General features: G+C 42.4%; 1 protein-coding gene across 5 annotated transcripts in view; it reads left to right on the top strand.

Moving 5' to 3' along the window:
* SNX30 (sorting nexin family member 30) overlaps positions 1-23,430 on the top strand; it is a 65,922-nt gene that overhangs the window by 5,464 nt on the left and 37,028 nt on the right. Inside the window, exon 1 of one of the 5 annotated variants that reach the window (XM_073663322.1) lies at positions 17,620-17,643. The exons of the other annotated variants lie outside the window; for them this stretch is intronic. Coding sequence (XP_073519423.1) covers positions 17,635-17,643 — 9 coding nt within the window. The 5' untranslated portion in view covers positions 17,620-17,634. Of the gene's footprint in view, positions 1-17,619; positions 17,644-23,430 lie in introns of those variants that run through there. 5 annotated transcript variants of the gene reach the window in all.

Here is a 23,430-nt window from a genome sequence, read left to right as displayed (position 1 = left end):
ACCTGTAACAGAAACAACCAGAGCTAGCTCACATTGCTGCTGTTTAAAGAGAACCTGTCAGCACAGAATGACTTCTTGACATGAGGGAGAAAAAAGAAATACACTAATGTTGCACACACCTAAATAAAAACAACTTTTTACAAGCCTAAAAATATATCAAATATCAATGAAACAACCTGAACCGCACATAGTCAGATGCGAACATGGGCCAAGGTGATATAACAGCATAATACACTTTTTTTTTTTTTTTTTTGTAAATACTGCTAGCAATGCTACATAGAATTAGTATAAGCCATGCAGAATGCGTAGAGACCCCAAAAATCTTAAAGAATAAAGAAATGGTATGATATAAATATTATGGTATGCTCCTCATTTCTTCTCAACCTGCAACAGTGACCCCATTCCTTCACATTTCCTGCAGTCTCTCTCACCAGTGGTCACCACTCACCTGACTAAAATATTTAACCTCTCTTTCTTCAGGTATCTTTCCCTCCTCATTTAAACATGCCATCATAACCCCTTTACTTAAAAAGCCATCCCTGGACCAGAACTGCGCTGCTAACTACAGACCTGTCTCTAACTTTCCTTTCATCTCTAAACTCCTGGAACGCTTGGTTCACTCCCGTCTAATCCGCTATCTCTCAGATAACTCTCTCCTCGACCCTCTACAATCTGGACACCGTTCTCTCCTGGTTCTCCTCCTACCTCTCTGATCGCTCCTTCACAGTATCTTTTGCCGGCTCCTCTTCCTCTCCTCGTCCCCTTACTATCGGAGTTCCGCAGGGCTCAGTCCTAGGTCCCCCTCCTCTTCCCTCTGTTTGTCCAATAGGGGCAGTGTATAATCAGCAGATTTGGGTTCCAGTATCATCTCTATGCTGATGACACCCAACTATACACCTCTTCACCTGACATCACCCCTACCCTAATACAAAATACCAAGGATTGTCTGTCTGCTGTCTCTAACATCATGTCCTCCCTTTATCTTAAACTGAATCTCTCTAAAACTGAACTTCTTGTGTTTCTCCCCTCTACTAACCCAACTCTACCTAACATCGAAATTACCTTAGAGGGTTCAACCATAACTCCCAAGCAGCACGCCCGCTGCCTTGGGGTCATGTTCGACACTAACCTTTCCTTTACCGCCCATCCGCCTCAGGGTCCAATATAAACTCATCGCTCACACTCACAAAGCTCTCCACAGTTCTGCACCGCCTTATATCTCCTCTCTCATCTCTATCTATCGCCCTACACGTGTCCTCCGTTCTACAAATGACCTAAGACTAACATCCCCCATAATCCAAACCTCGCATCTCCTACTCCAAGACTTCTCTCGTGCTGCACCAGTTCTCTGGAATGCTCTACCCCAGGCGATCCGACTGATGCCTAGCCCCCATGTCTTCAAGCTCGCTTTAAACAAGCCTACCACCTTAACTACTCAGTAAATTAACTTTCCCCTGTTCCCTCCTTCTAAATATTATTCAGAATCTGTTCCCTACTCTTCATCTGTCTCCACACCCTCCATGCATACGATAACTGCACTCGATACTTGAGTATTACACTTTAACATACTGCCTGATGACCGGATCATGCAGCTTTATATGAAAATCCCTATTTATTATAATTACCTGACCTGAAATAACAGGTAGTTTTCACCTACTGTGTCCCCCCTATTCCCTTGTAGAATGTAAGCTTGCGAGCAGGGACCTCACTCCTAATGTAACTGTTTAAACTGTCTTACCTTGTATTGAATCTATTGTCTGCACATGTCTCCGCTTTATTGTAAAGTGCTGCGGAATTTGTTGGCGCTATGTAAATAAAAGTTATTATTATTATATATCCCACAATGTGTAGTTAAATGATTGGCCACAACATGACGCATCGGGACTTGCATTCTATGCTGACCGAGTCCCTTTAAAGTAAAGAAATTGCAATAATGGACCTGTAATACAGATAATATACATTGCTTATATAGCGCCATCATATTCCGCAGTGCTTTACATACATTATCATCACTGTCCCCATTGTGGCTCACAATCTAAACTCTCTATCAATACAACTTTGAAGTGTGGGAGGAAACCGGAGAACACAGAGGAAACCCACGCAAACACTGGGAGGACATACAAACTCCTTGCACATGTTGTCCTTGGTGGGATTTGAACCCAGGACCCCAAACGCTGAAAAGCACCAGTGCTAACCACTGAGCAGCCAAATTTGCAGCCAATTAGATTTTGGCTGCCTTTGGTCTGTGAATGATAGGTCACTGCTGAGATTTCAAACTGAAGAGGCAGCAGAGGGGCAGGGGAATCACATACAGGAGGAGAAGACTTGCCCCCCTCCCCCAAATGTACAGTCCGGCCCCTGTGCACCGAAATCTAATTGGCTGAAAATTTCAAATGCTGATTAAAGAAGAAGAGCAAAGTGGATTTCACCACCAAACATATCAATGTAATCAGTTTACTGCGCCATTACAGCCAAGGCTTTACTTTTACATCACAAAATCGTGCTGACAGGTTCTCTTTAACGATTTAGATGCAGCTGTAAATCACCGATGGCGTCATTTAATCCCTTCACGACATCCGCAGTAGATGTACAGCTCTGCGGTTCCTGCAAACCAACCGCCTTACATGTATAGCTTGACTTGACTATCAAAAGTAAGTGTCAGTGCTATGAGAGCTGACACCTTGCAGCAACGCCCACAATTGGTGCTAGTGCCGATCGCGGGCTTGAAACCCCCTCCGATGCAGCTGTCAATAGTGACAGCGACATCGATTGGCATAGCAGAGGGAGGTAGGGAGCTCCCTCCCTGTGCCGATCAGCACAATGCGATTGCGCCCGTAACTACCGTACCTATAAAACTATCCCACTAGTTAACCCCTTCAGTAAAACCGTTGGGGGGGGGGAAAAAAAAAGTGGCCAAAACACTGCTTTTTCACCATACCGCTGAATAAAACGTGATTAAGAAGTCAAATGTAAATAAAAATGGTATAACTGAAAACATCATCTTGTCCCGGAAAACACCAGCCACCACACAGCTCCATCTATGCAAAAATAAAAAAAGTTATAGCGATGCAAAAACAATTATTTTTTTCTATAACAGTTTTTTGTGTAAAAGCGACAAGAAAAAATTATACAAAATGTGGTATCGCTGTAAAGATCCTGACCCGAAGAATAAAGCTGTCTGATCACTTTTACAAATTAGAATAGAAACCGATCAAAAAATGTCATGTGCCCGAAAATAGTACCAATAAAAAACGTCAACTCGTCCTGCAAAAAATCAAGCACTCGCATGACTGTCTGCAGAAATATAGAAAAAATTATAGCTCTCGAAATATGGTAAAACTTTTTTGCAAAAAAAAAAAAAAAAGCGTCTTTTTGTGTGTTGTAGCCAAACAGAAAAAAAAAAAAGATAGAAATCTGGTATCGCTGTAATCACACGGACCCAAAGCCATCTAATCACTTATACCGCACAAGGAACTGCGTAAATAATAAAACCAATTCTTCATCTGCTGTTGATTTGTTCATTCTGCCTCCCAAAGATCGCAGTAAGGCTCGGGCCACATTTATCCTGCGCTAAACGCATATACCGGGGTTTCCGTGTAAATCTCTGAAAATATGTGATTCAGACGGAACCCCGGCGGATGATTCCCTAAAATGAGACAGGGGGACGCACTATGGACGCCGTCTGGCCTATGACTCGACGGTGTCCGTGTTCACACATTGCGTTTTTTGCAGCGTTTTTTTTTTTTTTTCCTGCAGGCAATACCTGCTCTCTTGGCAGTAAAGAAGCTGCTTACAAATAGCAGGTTGTGCTGCGTTTTTCAGAATCCCAAAGTTCAGCTTTGCTTCCATTACAGAAGCATGAACAATGCAAGGTGTTAGGTCACAAATGCAAGACATATGTGACTCCATGAATCCGTTTTGGAAAAAAGGGCAATTTGATAAAAAAATAAAAGCAATGGCAGATTTGCACTTTAGTTTTTACCATTTCACTGCATTTGGAATATTTTACCCCTGAGTTTCAGTACATTATTGTCACGCAAGGTGTCAGAAAGTCTTAGGCCAAGTGCCCACGATGCTTAAATGCTCCAGATTTTTCCTGAGCGTTTCTGCATCTCCCTGGCAGAAAAAACGCATTCGGATTGTACATGCGTTTTCCTGCCAGGGACAAGCGGATGTGAAGCATTTTTCACATGCATTTCCGCATGTGGGTTGTCAATCGCTTTCCAAGCGATTTAAGCATTACTTGGAAAGTGCTTGACAACTTGGTCACAATATATAAATCCATGCATCCAAGTTATGGTAAAAAAATAAACATTTATACTCCCCTTCCGATGGCCCACTCTCCTTGTCCGGTGTGTTGGGCGGCTCGCGGTGGTCTAAAAGGACCTCCCATGACGTAATTTAGTCATGTGACAAGTCACGCAACCGCCGACGTCAGCGGTCGCGTGACCTGTCACATGACTAAATTACGTCATGGGAGGTCCTTTTAGACTATCGCGAGCAGTCGAGAAGCCAGGACATATCACTGGGTCTCGGTTAACAGTGGGGTACCACAGGGGTCAGTATTGGGCCCGCTTCTTTTTAACATATTTATTAATGACCTTGTAGGGGGCATACAGAGTAGTATTTCAATATTTGCAGATGACACTAAACTCTGCAGGGTAATCAATACAGAGGAGGACAATTTTATATTACAGGAGGATCTATGTAAACTAGAAGCTTGGGCTGATAAATGGCAAATGAGCTTTAATGGGGATAAATGTAAGGTAATGCACTTGGGCAGAGGAAATAAAATGTATAATTCTATGCTTAATTGTAAAACACTGGGCAAAACTGTCACTGAAAAAGACTTGGGTGTATTGGTGGACGACAAGCTCACGTTTGGTGGCCAGTGTCAGGCTGCTGCTGCAAAGGCAAATAAAATAATGGGATGCATTAAAAGAGACATAGATGCTCATGAGGAGAACATAATTTTACCTCTATACAAGTCACTAGTGCGACCACACTTAGAATACTGTGTACAGTTCTGATCTCCGGTGTATAAGAAAGACATAGCTGAACTAGAGCGGGTGCAGAGAAGAGCGACCAAGGTTATTAGAGGACTGGGGGGTCTGCAATACCAAGACAGGTTATTACACTTGGGGTTATTTAGTGTGGAAAAAAGAAGGCTTAGGGGTGATCTTATTACTATGTACAAGTATATGAGGGGACAGTACAAAGACCTTTCTACTGATCTTTTTACTCTGAGGCCTGAGACTGGGACAAGGGTGCATCTTCTACGTCTGGAGGAATTAAGGTTTAATCATAATCACAGACGCGGATTCTTTACTGTAAGAGCAGTGAGACTATGGAACTCTCTGCCGCATGATGTTGTAATGAGGGATTCACTACTAAAATTTAAGAAGGGCATGGATGCCTTTCTTGAAAAGTATAATATTACAGGTTATATATACTAGATTCCTTGATAGGGCGTTGATCCAGGGAACTAGTCTGATTGTTGTATGGAGTCAGGAAGGAATTTTTTTCCCCAATGTGGAGCTTAGTGTTTGCCACATGTTGTTTTTTTTTTTTGCCTTCCTCTGGATCAACATGTTAGGCTATGGGTTGAACTTGATGGACTTAGTCTTCCTTCAACCTTAAAAACTATGTTACTATGGAGACCAGGGGCCATCAGAAGGTGAATACAATGTATTTGTTAATTTTTAATTTTTTTTTTATTTTTTACAGGTACTATGGTACCCAGGTCTGGATGAGAGTCTCTTCTTCTCCAGACCCGGGTACCATCCGCACATTGAATCGCTTAATATCCGCATGTGCACATGTCATGTGGATATTAAGCAATTCAATGGCGGCGAAAACACCGCGATTACGTAAAATAATTGGTAGTGCTGCGGATTTTTCCGCAATGATAATCCGTAGCGGAAATTTCCGCAGCATGTGCACAGCACATGCGGATTATCATTGGGGAACATGGCAGACCTTCTACCAAGCGTTTTTAAGCGTTTCTGCAGCGGAATTGCCGCTGTGGAAACGCTTAAAAAATGCTTAGTGGGCACACAGCCTTGGTGAAAGGGAAAGGGAGCCCAGACTCTAGGGAAAGGAGGGAGTGGAGACCTCCTAGGCTGGTCTAGTGTCACCCTGTCTCCCCCTAATGACCTATATTGGCTCTTCACCAATCGCCGCACGCGTACCTCGCCCGGTCTTTCCCTGTTGTTTTAGCTAAGGCTATGGAAGGGAGGAGATGAGCACTAGTCAATCCCCACTGAACACTAAAGACAACAAGGGAGGACAAACGGGGAAATTTCTTAGCTTTAGACTACTCCAGACAAATGCGCACACGGCCTCAAGCTCCAGAGAGGCCGAAGTACTTCTCTTGCTAAAGCATTCACAAGGAGTAATGAATATCTCCGGCACCTCCCTCTGGCACACAGCAGGTATTTATACACCCAGGCCAGGGTGTTAATTAGCAAGAAGAAAGTAGCCGCTGGGTCCTAGAGACAGCCTCTAAGAAGGTGTCTGCAATGCAAAACGCAGAGATCTCCTGCAACCTACTGCAGGGCGACTGTCTGTCACTTCTGATACACTCGTGACAATTATATGGTAAAATGAATGACATCTTGTCTTTCATAAAACACGTCCTCGCATAGCTGTCATCGGGAAAAAAACAAATTATGTCTCCAGAGAGAAGGAAAGGAAAAAAAGGGAAGGACAAAAAAAAAAAAAAAAACTTGCTTGCTCTTGTAAGTATTGTGCTTTTACTTTGGAGAAGTGGATCTGCAATGCTCGTGTTCATTCTCTCTGCTGCAGACCATGCATGTCAAGGACACCTTTAATCAATAGAGGCTATTTCCACAGCTCATCCATAGAAGCGCCATTTAGATGTGCTTATGTTGAACCCACAGTCTTGATACTTGATTGATTCTGCACTTCAGCATATAATCATGCAAAAAAAAAACCCACAAAGAAAATGATTGTGTATAACTGTAAAACTAGATGTAGTTACATGTTTCTTTCTGAATAAACCCCACTCGCGATTCGCTCATCTCCAGCGCTAAAGTTTGTTTGCTTAATTATTGTATAATGGATAGTTCTTGGTGTTTCTGATAGACTTTGGGGAAGATTTATCGGTGCATTTACAACAGCTAAATAATGAAAATATTACCTTTTGGTCAGAACACCACTTTTTTCCTTATGCCCCTGTGTTGGAAAAGGTTCGGACAAATTAATGAGCTAAGTGCTGTATGCTGCTGCATTAAAGCTGACATTACCTGTAATAATAATATGGGCAATATGCATGAAGCCAAAATTTCCTTACGAAAAAGAATCCTGCAAGGGAACACATACAAATGTCAACACTTCCAACAGGTTCAGAGTCTCTTTTCACAGACCAGCATTAAAGCTATGCCACTGTCTAGGTGTTGCAGGGGAGTTTTACTCTTTTATGCAGAGTTTCCATTCATTGACTGTGAAATATATTGCAAATAAAAAGCATTTTTTATATTTATTTTTTTTCACAACTCCTAAAAGTTTTACTTAGGCCTTAGTGACATCTAATTTATGATTAACCTGATAGGTAATGTGTTCCAGTATTGGCTTCTAATGTTAACTCCCAAGTAAAAAAACAAAAGACCTGTATTGTCCGCTTTTAATAATGGACATGTCCGTTTCTTTCAGGCAGCACAGATGACTATGACGAGGGCCAATACAAGTTTATGGGTCCGTGAAAAAAACCTACAGCACACACGGATGTGCCGTATGTGTTTAACATTGCAAAGTATAGGAGAAGCTTTGGAATTTGTTTTCTTTTAAGCCATACAGGAAAAAAACGGATAGCACACTGATCAAAAACAGACACCAGTTTTTACAGTATTATACGGATGTGTGAAGGAGGCCTTAAAGGGGTTGTCCTGTCAAAACTGATAAGTCTGCAGTCACTCTGTGTACAGGCAATGTGCACTGTGGAGATTCGCCGGTATGAGACCCAGGACCAGAGGCTATGTATACGTTATACATACCCGAGGCCATTTAGCGCCGCCTCTCTCCATTCACTTGTATGGAGCGAGGCCACACTCTGTCTAGTGATGCAGACAGCCAGTGGGCGCGTCCGACAAGAAGGTGCAGTCTTGCTCAATACAAGTCTATGGAGAGCGAGGTCGCGCCCACTGATCGGGGGTATGTACAACTCATACCCTCCGTTACAGGGTCTCATACCGGTGAATCCACGCAGCGCACAGTGCCTGCACTAGGAGGATTTTTAAGTCTGCAGCCACACAGAGTGACTGCAGACTTAGCACTTTTGACCGGACAACCCCTTTACGGACTAGTCCAAAACACTGGATCCCATTCACATAGACTATTAAGTCTGTCTTAGTACACACCCCAGGAAAGACCTGTCAGTCTAGGGAAACATGGACGGCAGATGCTGCCAGTGACTTGCCTCGTACGTTCTAGTCATCTGAGACGCATAGTCCCCTGTCGGCTTTCCAAAGTATGTTTTCTCTGAAGCCCTGCAGCGAATTCCTACCTGTTTGTAATGGCACCGCTAGTGTCTGATTCATGCTGCCTTCACACATCCCTCGAGCTCCCTTTTTTGCCGGTGTCATTTTTAATAGAAGAAAGCTAAGCAGAGGCTTTCCCTGGATGGTGAGTGCCACTAATTCATGATTTGTTTCTATAATCGTCCAGTATATAATCTCCAGCCTATGAGTAATGCTGATAGTGTATTTGGCATCACTTTGCTAAGTATAGGAAATTCTTATTTTGTCTCTTGTATAGCGTGTGAGAATGACGCATATTCTAGATGTGCAATGGGTTTCGAAGTGGTATAAGACGGACTGAATTTCTCCTTCTTTACTGAGTGCTGCTAAATTTCTCATGTCTTTAATAGTAACTGTACTAACAGATACAAATCCTCTCCTTAAGTTGGTCAAACCTTTTGTAACGGGGTGTCAGAATCCGTAGGATGCAATTATCACACGACTTTGGAGTGTGAGAGAAAACCAGAGAACGTGGAGGAAACAAACACGGGGAGGACATACAAACTCCTTGCAGATGTTGTACGTGTGTGTATATACATATTATACCATTATATTTTATTATTTATTTTTTATTTTATTTGCAACATATTTATCTTTCCATTGCACTTTTTTCAAAGTCTATTGTGTGCATTCGCCTATGTTTTTTTTGTATTTATTTATTTTTATTTATTTCACTCCTGTTTGGTTTTTGGCTGATTTATCATCTGTGACTTTTTGAAAAGTCACAATTTGTTGCAAATGCACTCCAGTCCCAACCTGGAATAATTTTATGTACCCTAGATATTTTGGGCACAATTTTTGTTTTATTCGTGAAGTGCCACTTTGTGCATTACAAGGTCGCAAAAATGGTGAAGCCAAATATAAAGCCCATTATTGGCTTTGCCCAAAATTTAGGACCCTCTTGCCCTCTATTGAACAATTTGGTGCAAAAAAAAAAAAAAAAAAAATGGCAACAAATAGCACAAGACAAAAACTAAACAAAAACAAAACATGACCTAAACTTCCCCCACAAATGATGAATTTGAACTTTTGTCTCTGGGGGTTTGGGAGCCTCTCTCTAGATTATGAGCATTGCATTGCCCATCCTCTGTTTTTGCTTATGGGTTTTTACAAGCCCTACTATTGCCCTTGCTTAATGCAGAAAGATGCAGCCTATGGATTGTATGATAAATCTGTTTATCAGGAACCCAGAGCCTAGTTTACGTATAGAGCGTCTGTTTGCTGTGGCCATTTTAGAATGCTCTAATAATTGTTCCGCACCATGTGAGGATTATTTAAGGCTGCGTGCCCACAATGCGTTTTCAAGCTTTTTTGCCGCGGAATTTCTGCAGCGAAAACGCTTAGTAATACATGCCCCATGGTCCCCAATAATAATCCGCATTTTCCGCTGCAGATTATCATTGTGGAAAAATCCGCAGCATGTCCATTAATTTTTCGGATTTTTTTGCTGCTATTGACTTGCATTGAATCACTTAATATCCGCATAACTACATGTGCACATGCGGATATTAAGCGATACAATGTGCGGATGTTACCCAGGTCTGGAGAAGAGGAGACTTTCCTCCAGACCTGGGTACCATAGTACCTGTAAAAAAAAATATATATATATATATATATATATATACAGACCAAAAGTTTGGACACACCTCATTTAAAGATTTTTCTGTATTTTCTTGAGTATGGAAATTATACATTCACACTGAAGGCATCAAAACTATGAATTAACATGTGGAATTATATACTTAACAAAAAAGTGTGAAACAACTGAAAATATGTCTTATATTCTAGGTTCTTCAAAGTAGCCACCTTTTGCTTTGATGACTGCTTTGTACACTCTTGGCATTCTCTTGATGAGCTTCAAGAGGTAGTCACCGGAAATGGTTTTCACTTCACAGGTGTGCCCTGTCAGGTTTAATAAGTGGGATTCCTTACCTTATAAATGGGGTTGGGACCATCAGTTGTGTTGTGCAGAAGTCTAGTGGATACACAGCTGATAGTCCTACTGAATAGACTGTTAGCTGCTTTTTTCTTGCCATAATACAAATTCTAAGTAAAGAAAAACGAATGGCCATCATTACTTTAAGAAATGAAGGTCAGTCAGTGCGAAAAATGGGGACACTTTCAAAGTTTTCCCAAAGTGCAGTTGCAAAAACCATCAAGCGCTACAAAGAAACTGGCTTACATGAGGACCGCCTCAGGAAAGGAAGACCAAGAGTCACCTCTGCTTCTGAGGATAAGTTTATCCGAGTCACCAGCCTCAGAAATCACAGGTTAACAGCAGCTCAGATTAGGGACCAGGTCAATGCCACACAGAGTTCTAGCAGCAGACACATCTCTTCAACAACTGTTAAGAGGAGACTTTGTGCAGCAGGCCTTCATGGTAAAATAGCTGCTAGGAAACCACTGCTAAGGACAGGCAACAAGCAGAAGAGACTTGTTTGGGCTAAAGAACACAAGGAATGGACATTAGACCAGTGGTAATCTGTGCTTTGGTCTGAGGAGTCCAAATTTGAGATCTTTGGTTCCAACCACCTTGTCTTTGTGTTACGCAGAAAAGGTGAACGGATGGACTCTACATGCCTGGTTCCCACCGTGAAGCATGGAGGAGGAGGTGTGATGGTGTGATGGTGCTTTGCTGGTGACACTGTTGGGGATTTATTCAAAATTGAAGACATACTGAACCAGCATGGCTACCACAGCATCTTGCAGCGGCATGCTATTCCATCTGGTTTGCGTTTAGTTGGACCATCATTTATTTTTCAACAGGACAATGACCCCAAAAATACCTCCAGGCTGTGTAAGGGCTCTTTGACCAAGAATGAGAGTGATGGGATGCTACGCCAGATGACCTGGCCTCCACAGTCACCAGACCTGAACCCAATCGAGATGGTTTGGGGTGAGCTGGACCGCAGAGTGAAGGCAAAAGGGCCAACAAGTGCTAAACATCTCTGGGAACTCCTTCAAGATTGTTGGAAGACCATTTCCGGTGACTACCTCTTGAAGCTCATGAAGAGAATGCCAAGAGTGTGCAAAGCAGTCATCAAAGCAAAAGGTGGCTACTTTGAAGAACCTAGAATATAAGACATATTTTCAGTTGTTTCACACTTTTTTATTAAGTATATAATTCCACATGTGTTAATTCATAGTTTTGATGCCTTCAGTGTGAATGTACAATTTTCATAGTCATGAAAATACAGAAAAATCTTTAAATGAGGTGTGTCCAAACTTTTGGTGTGTGTATAGAGAGATGGATAGATAGATATCTATTACATTTATACTCATACGACTGAACATGTTCAATGCCATGTAATTTTTCCATTGCCATGTATTATATTTACTTTTTGCAGCAACAAAAATATGTTGCCCCGAAGAGAGACTACAAAGATGGCCATTCAACTGAATGTTTGCCTTGTGCTACATAATCCCTACAATGGCCAGCATTAGCTTCCTATGGAAAATCAGCTGCTGTCTGGGAGTGCAGGTGTTGTATGCCTTAACCATATAAACCTCTGTGCATTGGCCCTAACCATATAAATCCCTGTTGATTATCTCCATATTTGTTCCATATCTTTTTATCAGGCATATGTGAGATTGGTGAATGGACAGTGGGTGATGAAAGGGGGAAGGACCATCAATACTAGATGCTTTTTCATTTTTTTTTATTTTTTTAAATTGACCTCAAAATGTTTCCATAAATGCCGCATACACAAAAGATGGCTCTCATTTGTCCGGCAGTCATTTCTCCTAACTCCTTCATACACAGGAGCGCTCCTGTCTTCTGACAACCGCTGCCAGACCTCTTTGACTATAGCTTATCTCACCGAGAACTAAAGTATTGGCAGTCTTAAATCTGACATCCCAGGACCTTATCTTAACCGACATGAGGAAGGGAGGCTCACTTACACGTTAGATTATCGACAGATATGGGCAGGTTCATCCGATGTTGTTCTGTGACAATTTGAGAAGTGTTTAAGGGCATGTGCACACGATCAGGAGCCTCTGCGGGTTTGACACTGCGTGCTTATGCTGCGTCAAACCTGCAGCGGCCAGAAGTTACAGCATAGTGGATGGGATTTGTAGAAATCCCATGTCCACTATGCGTCTCCGTGCACCTGCGGATCACCCGTGGACACGGACATGCGGCGCGTCTTTCCAGACCGCAGCATGTCAATTTCTCTTGCGGAGTTCCTAGTCTCCGCAAGAGAAATTAGATCAGTGCAATGTATTGAATGCGGTGAATCCGTGTAGTTCAATGAACACATGCGGATTCCCCTGCGTTCGTATAACACAGCGCTTTGGACGCAGCATAAAGCGTCCAAAGCGCTGCCTGTCCGGATCGTGTGCACATACTCTAAAGATTGTGTGTGTGTGTGTGTGTGTGTGTGTGTGTGTGTTTGGTTTTTTTTTTTTTTTCTTTGTTTTTTTATATAGATAGAGTGGGGTGAATTTTGCAAAAACATTTGCTTCACAAGAGGTAGTGAAAAGTAATAGCTGATCCTGTGAACACAGAGGGAGAAATTGTGCGTGAACATTTCTTTGCAGTATTGTGCCTATTCCATCCAGTAACTTTTCATATAATTTTGCTAGCTCGGAGAACTCTTTTCTTTAGAATTCCTAACTTTACAGAATTGTGCTTTTGTATCTTTTCATCTATTTTGTCAGTAGTGTCATCCTTCCGCCATGATAAGCATAACGTTGCACTTTTCTGCTAGAATTATTATTCACTCTTTTCAACTTCCTCTGTAACCCAGATGCGTCCAGCAAAAAAAACATTGTCATATGACAAGTCTGCAGGACACAAGTTCACTTTTTTTAGCAGACGAGAAAATGTATGGGATGCATTGTCAACATGGTCTGCTTTGTGAGACTTGAATTCTATTTTTGTAGTGTCACTTTTCTCTATTTCTGCCCAATATATTTTGAGTGTCAACTTTATTTGGAACACTGTGTCACGGGTGTGTCAGAAGTGACACAGTTGTCCTGCAGTTGGTTACAGTAGATCTCTACGTTTGGCATTACAGACACCGTAGAGGCTGTCTCTCTCTAGGACCCAGCAGCTACCTTCCTCTGGCTAATTAACGACCTGGCCTGGGTGTATGAATGCCTGCTTTTGCTAGAGGGAGGTGCCAGCGATGCTCACATTACCGTTTGTGAAGGCTCGGAGCAAGTGCGTTACTTCATCCTCTCTGGAGCTGTGAGGACTGGTGTTCATCTCTCTGAAGTCGACTAAAAGCTAAGCTATCTTCCCTTGTTTGTGCCCCCTTGTTGTCTTTAGTTGTCAGTGGGGATCGACTAGCGTTCATCCCCCTACCTTCCCTAGCCAGGGCCAAATGCCAGGGAAAGACAGGGCGAGGTTCACGTGCGGCGATTGGTAAAGAGCCAGTATAGGGACGTTAGTGGAGACAGGGTGATAGTAGATCAACCTAGGAGGTCTCCACTCCCCCTTTCCCTAGAGTCTTCCTTCTTCCATTTGTGTTGCACGAAGTCTTTCCCATACCTTGCGCGACATTATCGCTGGCCGAGCACATTTTGAAAAGGAGAAGAAAAAAAAGCTGACACTTTAGGTTTTTTTTTTTTCCCTTGGTATGGGTACAGTTGCAAAGCCGCTGCGCAGTGTCTCTAGAGGTGAATGACCTCCGCTGTGAGGTTCAGCAGCAGCATCAGAGGCTACAGGTCACCAATATGGGGATCTCCGCAGGTAAGCCTGTCCAGCCTGAACAGGACAGGTTTTCAGGAGGTAGGGACACGTTTTTTGCATTCAAGGAGGCCTGAAAACTGTATTTTAAACTTCGTCCTTTCTGCTCCGGAAATGAGGAGCAATGGGTTGGAATTGTGATCTCTCTACTGCAGGGAGATCCTCAGTCGTGGGCGTTTTCTTTACCGCAGGACTCTGTTTTTCTCCAGTCTGTGGAGGGGTTTTTGGGGGCTCTTGCCCTCATCTATTGTGACCCTGACTGTGTCACCTTGGCTGAGTCTAGGCTACGTCGCCTTCAGCAGGGGAATCGGTCAGTGGAGACGTACAGTTCTGAATTCCGTAAATGGGCAATGTTTTCTAAATGGAATGATGCGGCTCTTAGAAGCCAATTTTGTGAGGATCTTTCTGACAGGTTGAAAGATGCCTTGGTAGTATATGAAACCCATCAGTCCTTGGAGGCTGCCATGTCATTGGCCATACGTCTTGATAGATGAGACCACCTTCTCGGGGTTTTGTACCTCTGCCGGGGGAGCGGTCTGGCGGTGAACCAGTAGGGGGGACTTTACATCATACATTTCCTCTGAGATTTGCAAGAAAAGTGTTTTTTTTTTTTTTTTTTTGTGGGGGGGGGGGGGGGAGGGACATTTTATTGGGTTCTTCAATTCCTAAACAAATGGAGACACAATTAACTCTTGGTAGTCTGGAGTTGGAAAAGTAAGGGGTGCATTTGTTGCCAACCTGCAGTTCCTGGTTTGTCCTGACAGCAGAGATGGTGCTAGAGAGCAAAGCCGAGAAAATTTCTGTGTTTGACAGTGGAGCCGGAGACGGCATGGGTTGATGCTGAGTTTGTGAAGACTCATGGTTTTGCTTGCTGTACTTTAGCTAAACCTATTTCCATCTTCGCCATCGACTCGGCGCCACTTGCACAGAAAGCATTTACACAAATTGTACATAATGTAAAACTGAGGGTGGGCTCAGTTCATTGTGGAATAATCCCTTGCTATGTCCTTGACAATCTTCCCACACCTATTGTTTTGGGTCTTCCTTGGTTTGTTAAACATAATCCGGTGGTGGATTGGCAAACCGGGGAGATTATTGCCATGAGAACTGTTTAGATATTTTCCTTGCTACGGTCTCTAAGGAAATGTTACCCGCTTTTCTGTCTGATTTTTGAGGACGTTTTTTCTGAGAGGGGGTGTCAGGATTTGCCTCCTCACCATGCATATGACTGTCTGTCTTATTAACCTGACCCCCAGAGCTAAACTACCGAAGTCCAGACTGTATAATCTTTCTGGCCCTGAGAGACAAGCCATGAAGGATTTCACTGCGGAAAGTCCATCAGAATTTGGAGACCTACCTCAGGTGTTTCGTCTCCGAAAATCAGGAGGATTGGGCATCCTACTTACCGCTGGCAGAATTTGCCATTAATAATCAAGAATCCACTGGCAGGTTGCCGTTCTTTGGTGCATACGGTTATCACCCACAGTTTGGTACCTTTAGTGGGGGAGGAACTTCAGGAGTTCCTGAGGAGGAACAGTTTGCTTCGTCGCTCTCCTCGGTGTGGCAGGAGGTTCTGAGTAATTTAGTCATGAGAGACAGGTATAAGCATATGGCTGGCAGAAAACACTTGCCAGGTCCAGACCTGAATGTGAATGACTTTGTGTTGCTGTCTACCAGGAATATAAGATTGAAAGTTCCTTCTTGGAAGCTGGGACCTAGGTTTATTGGTCCCTATAAAATAACCGCCGTCATTAACCCAGCAGTGTTTCGTCTTGAACTTCCTCAGACCCTTAAGGTCCACAATGTGTTCCACAGGTCCTGTACAGTACAGACCAAAAGTTTGGACACACCTCATTTAAAGATTTTTCTGTATTTTCATGACTATGAAAATTGTACATTCACACTGAAGGCATCAAAGCTGAATTAACACATGTGGAATTATATACTTAATAAAAAAGTGTGAAACAACTGAAAATATGTCTTATATTCTAGGTTCTTCGAAGTAGCCACCTTTTGCTTTGATGACTGCTTTGCACACTTTTGGCATTCTCTTGATGAGCTTCAAAAGGTAGTCATAGGCCACTCATAGAGGAGGGGGTACTGTCACGAGTGTGTCAGAAGTGACAGTCGCTGTGCAGTTGGTTGCAAGAGATCTCTACATTTGGCATTAGACACCTTCTTAGAGGCTGTCTCTCTAGGACCCAACGGCTACCTTCCTTTGGCTAATTAACACCTTGGCCTGGGTGTATGAATGCCTGCTGTCTGCTAGAGGGAGGTGCCGGCGATACTCACATTACCGTTTGTGAAGGCTTGGAGCAAGTGCATTACTTCATCCTCTCTAGAGCTAGGAGGACGGGTGTTCATCTCTCTGAAGTCGACTAAAAGCTAAGCTATCTACCCTTGCCCCCTTGTTGTCTTTAGTTGTCAGTGAGGATTGACTAGCGCTCCTCCCCCTCCCTTCCCTAGCCAGGGCCAAACGCCAGGGAAAAACAGGGCGACAGACAGGGTGATAGTAGATCAGCCAAGGAGGTCTCCACTCTCCCTTTCCCTCTTCCCTTTGTGTTGCACGAAGTCTTTCCCACACCTTGCGTGACACACAGCCATGGTCACCTAAGTGTTTCTTTCCAAATTTTAGCACACATGTTGAGTACTTTTTATTTATGTACCTTATTTTACTCAGCAAATTGACTTTCAGATCTTGGAACCAAACTTTTTCTTGTGTGTAAGATGCAAAGCTTAAAATGTCCAGTTGTGGGCTGAAACGTGATCTGAACATCCATGTATTCCCGTATTAGAAACGGAGGCAGCACTTCCAAAATATTAAATCTTATAACCATATATTAGTGACACTATAGATAATGATTGTGTGCTGCTTCTTCTCCCCAGTGCTTATTGCTTGGCTCCATTGAGCAGAGTTGTAATATGTGCCTGCAGGGAGTATGGGTTGTCCATTGATCACTTTATATCTTCTATCTGTTGCCAATGAAATTAGGTCAAGCTGGCATTATTTCTTTTATAAATGTGTTTGATTTATGTATTAATTTTTTTTTTTTTTTTTATTTATTTCACACAAAATAGTTACTGAATAGAATAACATTAGCCTCATGTCTACTTTACATCTGCATAATTTTTGAAACACTATATATATAAAAAAAAATTTTGTTAGGAAGTTAGATGGATTAAAAGTTGATCAGCAATTTCTCATTTTTTCCAACAAAATTTACAAAACCATATTTTTTTTTTTTTTTTTTTAGGGACCACATCACATTTTAAGTGACTTTGAGGGTCATATAAGACAGAAAATACCCAAAAAGGGACACCATTCTAAAAACTGCACCCCTCAAACTGCTCAAAACCACATTCAAGAACTTTATTAACCCTTCAGGTGCTTCACAAGAATTAATGCAATATGTAAGGAAAAATGAACATTTTACTTTTTTCACAATTTTTAACTTTATCCCCATATTTTTTATTTTTACAAGGGTAACAGAAGAAACTGGAACTCAAAATTTGTTGTGCAATTTTTCCTGAGTACGCTGATACCCCATATGTAGGGGAAAACTACTGTTTGGGTGCATGACAGGGCTTAAAAGGGAAGGATCACCGTTTGACTTTTTGAATCCAAAAATGGCTGGAATCGAGAGCGGACGCCATGTCGCATTTTCAGAGCCCCTGATGCACCTAAACAGTGGAGAGAACACACACACACACACACACACACACACACACACACACACACACACACACACACACACACACACACACACATATACACACACATATACACACACATATACACACATATACACACACATATATACATACACATACACACACACACACACGACACAATTTAGAAAACTAGACCCCTCAAGGATTTTTATCTAGATGTGTGGTGAGCACCTTGAACCCATGGTAATAAATCATGTTTGTCTCCTCTGTGAGGAGTCTGGCTGTGTGTAACAGCCAAATTCTGCCACCACCGCTACACAATTTAATGCAAGCTGCTTACTTTACATTGATGTTTTAGAATGTCAGTGCAGAGTAAAGTGTGGACCATCCAGATGTTTATGGTCTAGTATCAGTCCAGAAGTAGTTTAAGGGGTAGTCTGGCCTTATGGCCTTAGGTCACCAATCTTGCCTGTTTCTAATAGGGCATCAAAATCAAATTGGTGAAGGTCTGACATTTGGCACTCCACTAATCCGTTTTTTTTTATTTTTTTTATTAGCGCTGGAAAGATGTAAACCTTGATCAGCACACATTCAAGTAAAAGCAGCTGATTAGTGGAGGCACTGGACCAATCTGATATTTATGAATTGTAGGTCTTCCACATTGTAAAGCCAGACTACAATCCACCAATTTCTTCTTAAGGTGGATGGCCACCTAATGGTATACCTCTAAAGAGTAAATAATCTTCATACACTTTAGATCAAAGTCATTTAAACCCAGCAATTTCATTTAAACTGTCGATGTATATTGAGAACTACTCTATATCACCTTTTTGGGGGAGAGTACAGAAGAGTGGGGTGGAGTGGGAGTATAAAGCCTGTGGAATTTCAATCTTTTGTTCTTCCTAGAAATAAGCGGACTCTTCTTACTGAAGCTTGGCAGAATGTGTATGGTGGGGGGCCTGGATCAATATCTGGGGCCTTTACTTACTGTTACTTGGTATTAACTATTACTATTCAAGGACTTGTCCGGTCACAGTGACTTACAGACTTTCCCTATATGTGACTCCTGAATCATGACTGTGTGCAATGCACACAGTCACTCTTTCCCTGTGCAGGTGGGCGGTCAGATATCCACATACATGTATGCATTTTGCATACATGAGATCATGTGTTCGCTAGTTACATGCAGCTTCTCTCAGTTCTCTTCTAGTGAGAGAAGCTGGGTGAGTCTAGTCTATCACCAGACCATCCACCCCACCCACATGCAGAATACAGGATATCGTGATAGTGTGCACATCTCGCACTGTCAAGATTCGACAGTCTGCGGTTACATTTTATCAACTGCAGACTTCTCACAACCCCTATAAGACCTCATTACAGTTTGTCTGATGTGTTCAGTACTTTTTTGTTCCCAAAATAGATTTTTGGTATAATGGTTAACACAATTGTTTTTGTTTTTTTGTTGTTTTTTTTATTGCTATGTGTTTCAGTGCTACCTCAGACATGACATTGAAAATGCATGCTACTACAGTATATGGCGTCCTTAATCCAGCAGTAACTGCGGCACGCCTGTGTGTGCTCTTTATTATCTGTAGATGCTGTTATGAATGGCTGCTTTTTCTGCTGTATACTTGTGACTATGCTTATATGCAAACATAAAAGCTGCTGGGAAGGAAACAATATGTCACCCACTTGAGTGCAGCAGATCTATAAATAAATGTGCCAATAAGTTCAGCAAGTCTGTGCTCTCTGTTAATTACAAGGCTGATTGGCAGCAGTAGGCAGAAAAAAGAGCTTTTTCCCTGTGCATTGCTAAGGTACTACTGCCTTGTTAGGAACATAATTAATTTTGCATGGAAACATTAACAACACTTAGATACCGTAATTTAAGCACTTTTTAGTCGTAGAGCCACAATTGCTTCATATAACCTAGGTCGATTTTAGCTTTTCTGCAGCATGAGGCAAAAAGGATACAGTCTATATAAAAAAAATAGTAAAAAATCAACAGAAATCTAAAAAATGTAATTTTTCTACTTCAAATTTGGACATTCCTATATTATGTATGCCACCAGTGTATCAAAGGCATACATAAATATATACCAGGAGTGAATAAACTGCGTGCACAAATATAAAATGACAGCTGTGAATAAAGCATAGAAAAATAGTTTCTCTGAACAGCCCTTGAATAACAGGGCACAGTGTGCTATCCAATCAAAAATTGGATAGCACCCTGATTTATACACTAGTCTGTATGAATCCTTAGTCTGACTACTCCTCTCCCCTCTTAAATTCCCCTTCGATGTTCTTGGTTTTCCTTTGCTCACCCCCTCTCCGCTATATTTTTCCCACCATACTTGAAATGATTGACATGGAACTTGCATTGGGACTTTTCCCTGGTGGCTTTTCAATAGCACACCTTTATCTTAGTGAGTAGTTCTTGCCCTTTTGTGTTTTCTGTATGCGAGCTTTTCTTTTCTTTCAGCACTTGTCAGACAAACCTATAACAAAGTGTGATTTGACTAAAGTGTATTGTGTCCTCAATGCTGAGAAACACAGACAGATGCATATCCATTGTGCAATACCATCGGGGAGGCTTCTGATTTCTTCCATATGTATTTTACAGTAGGGCAGCAACCTCAAACATACAGCCAATGTCATTAAGAACTATCTTCAATGTAAAGAAGAATAAGAAGACTTGGAAGTTATGATATGGCCCCCATGATCTTCACATTATCATCTGTGTGGGATTGCATAAATAGACAGAATGATTTGCACAAGCCTACAAACACAGAAGATCTGTGGTTAACTGCTGATTTCTATCAAAAACTGTAGAAATGTGTATCTAGAAGAATTGATAGGGTGGTCACGCCAAATCTGGCTCTGCTTTTAGACATTTTCCTCTATGAATAGTGCCCGTTATTTAGCAGTGCTACTTTTCTGGATGGTACTATCATGTTGGTGGTGTTGAACAAAACCATGGCACAGCTCAAGCCACATAGTACCAGCCACAAAAGTAACATCCACCTGTTATATAGTGCAGGCTTTTAACGTGGTCTATAGTGCAGTTCATTCCACAGGTGTAGTGCTTCTGGTTCAATGCCCCATTTTCCGCACCTCTTCTGCACCTGCAGGTCTTCTGTTCATTCCTGCACCATTTTTTGCAGCCCAATCTATCTCTATCTAATGTTGGCTGCACGTGTCCTTTCCACTTCTCTCTTCTCCTTCCATTCCTGGAGCGCTAAGATTCGATAGCTCACCATCTGATCCAAGGGGCAGGTCTATAAGGGGGTCGAGCAAGCAGTTGTCTTGAAGAGGACGGGCAAGTTGAAATTTCTCCCTTCTCACTAGTGGCCAGCAGTACTCGGGGAACAGGTGATTCCCCAATTCAGGACAACCTTATGCAGTCAGGTGATGGCGGCGCAAGTGTCGGGCTTTGTGGCAATGGATATAAAAAAAAAAGCCTGAGGGCAGTGTAGTAGGGAGGGCAGACTTTGAGCATGCCTCCTTCTTATGCTGCATTTACTGAAAGATTAGTGTGAACGAGTATTCTTAAGAACTCTTGTTTCATGGTAATCTTTCAATGTAAACAAACTGCCGATCATGTGTTGAATTATCGAAACGCTCGTTCGTTGGGTGAAATTATCTGTTTTGCAGTGCAAAAGATCATCGTTCTCGCCAGTGCATCATCCTGTACAAACAGACATAGCACTGCCGAAAACTATGGCAGCTTATGTGCACTGAGTGATCAATTCTACTTTTAGTGAACATCGCTTAGTGCAGTCTGCCTATGTAAACAGCCTATAAAATAAACTGCTGAATGGTAAGGCTGCGTGCCCACTATGTGTTTTTTTTTAAGCGTTTTTGCCGCGGAATTTTCCCAGCGAAAACGCTTAGTAATACGTGGCCCATGGTCCCCAATGATAATCCGCATGTGCTGTGCACATGCTGCAGAAATTTCCGCTGCGGATTATCATTGCGGAAAAATCCGCAGCATGTCCATTAATTTTGCGGACACGCAGCGTAATTGCCGCCATTGACTTGCATTGAACCGCATAATATCCTTATGAGCAAATTTGCACAAGCGGATATCATGCAGTTCAATGTGCGGCTGGTACCCTGGTTTGGAGAAGAGGAGACGCTCCTCCAGTCCCGGGTACCATAGAACCTGTTAAAAAAGCAATTTAAAATAAAAAAAATAAAGATTATACTCACCTTCTGATGGCCCCTGGTCTCCTCAGCGATGCGTCCGGTCTGTTGTATGGGTTGCGGTGGTGTAAAAGGACCTTCCATGACGTCATTTAGTCCTTTCCGGACGCAGCGGAGAAAAGACCGGGGGACATCGGAAGGTAAGTATAATCTTTATTGTTTTACCATTCTTCTTTTTTTTTTTTTAAACTATTACTTGGTCACATTACATAAATCCATGCCGGTTGCATGGATTTATATATTGTGACCAAGTTGTCAAGCACTTTTCCAAGTGATGCTAAAATCGCTTGGAAAGCGCTTGTCAACCCGCATGCAGAAATGCATGCAAAAACGCTTGCCAAACGCTTCTACCTGGCAGGAAAAACGCACATAAAATCCGCATGCGTTTTTCCTGCCAGGGAGAAGCGGAAAAAATATGCAGCATTTCTGCATCGTAGCCTAAAGGTTTACAAATTGGCGATTGTTTAGTGCCATTGGCCTGTCCGTGTTACCAGACCCTATGGCTATGTGCCCACGATGCAGAAATACTCCGGATTTTTTCCTGAGCGTTTCTGCATCTCCCTGGTAGAAAAAACGCATGCGGATTGTACATGCGGATTGTACAAGCGTTTTTCCTGCCAGGGACAAGCGGATGTGAAGCGTTCTTCACATGCATTTCCGCATGCGGGTTGTCAAGCGCTTTCCAAACGATTTTAGCATCACTAGGAAAGTGCTTATCAACTTGGTCAACCGGCATGGATTTATATAGTGTGACCGAAAGAATGGTAAAAAAATAAATCTATACTTACCTTCCGATGGCCCGCGCAGTCTTGCTTTGCTCTGTCCTGGCTGCCGGCAGATCGCGGTACACTACTGCACTGAAGGACCTGCCGTCACATGACTATGACGTCAGCGCAGGTCCTTCAGTCCACCGCGATCTGCCGGCAAGCGAAGACGAGGAGACCGGGGGCCGTCAGAAGGTAAATATAACATTTATTTTTTATTTTATTCTTTTTTTTTTTTTTTTTACAGGTTCTATGGTACCCGGGTCCAGAGGAGAGTCTCCTCTCCTCTAGACCTGGGTACCATCCGCACATTGAAACGCGTAGAATGCGGATCTACATATGCAGTGATGCGTAATCCATGCGTTCTAATGCATGTCAATGGTGGCGAAAACGCAGCACTTCCGCAAAATAATTGGTAGTGCTGCGTTTTTTTCCGCAATGATAATCCGCAGCGGAAATTTCCGCAGCATGTGCACAGCACATGCGGATTGTCATTGGGGGACATGGCAGGCCTTCTACCATGCGTTTTTTAAGCGTTTCTGCTTAAACGCATCGT

This window comes from Phyllobates terribilis, unplaced genomic scaffold, assembly GCF_046119375.1.
Source record: "Phyllobates terribilis strain yellow unplaced genomic scaffold, ASM4611937v1 Scaffold_1__5_contigs__length_1240528914, whole genome shotgun sequence".
Classification (NCBI taxonomy): Eukaryota; Metazoa; Chordata; class Amphibia; order Anura; family Dendrobatidae; genus Phyllobates; species Phyllobates terribilis.
The sequence above is the reverse complement of the archived record's forward strand: the minus strand, read 5'-3'. Positions and strand labels throughout refer to the sequence as shown.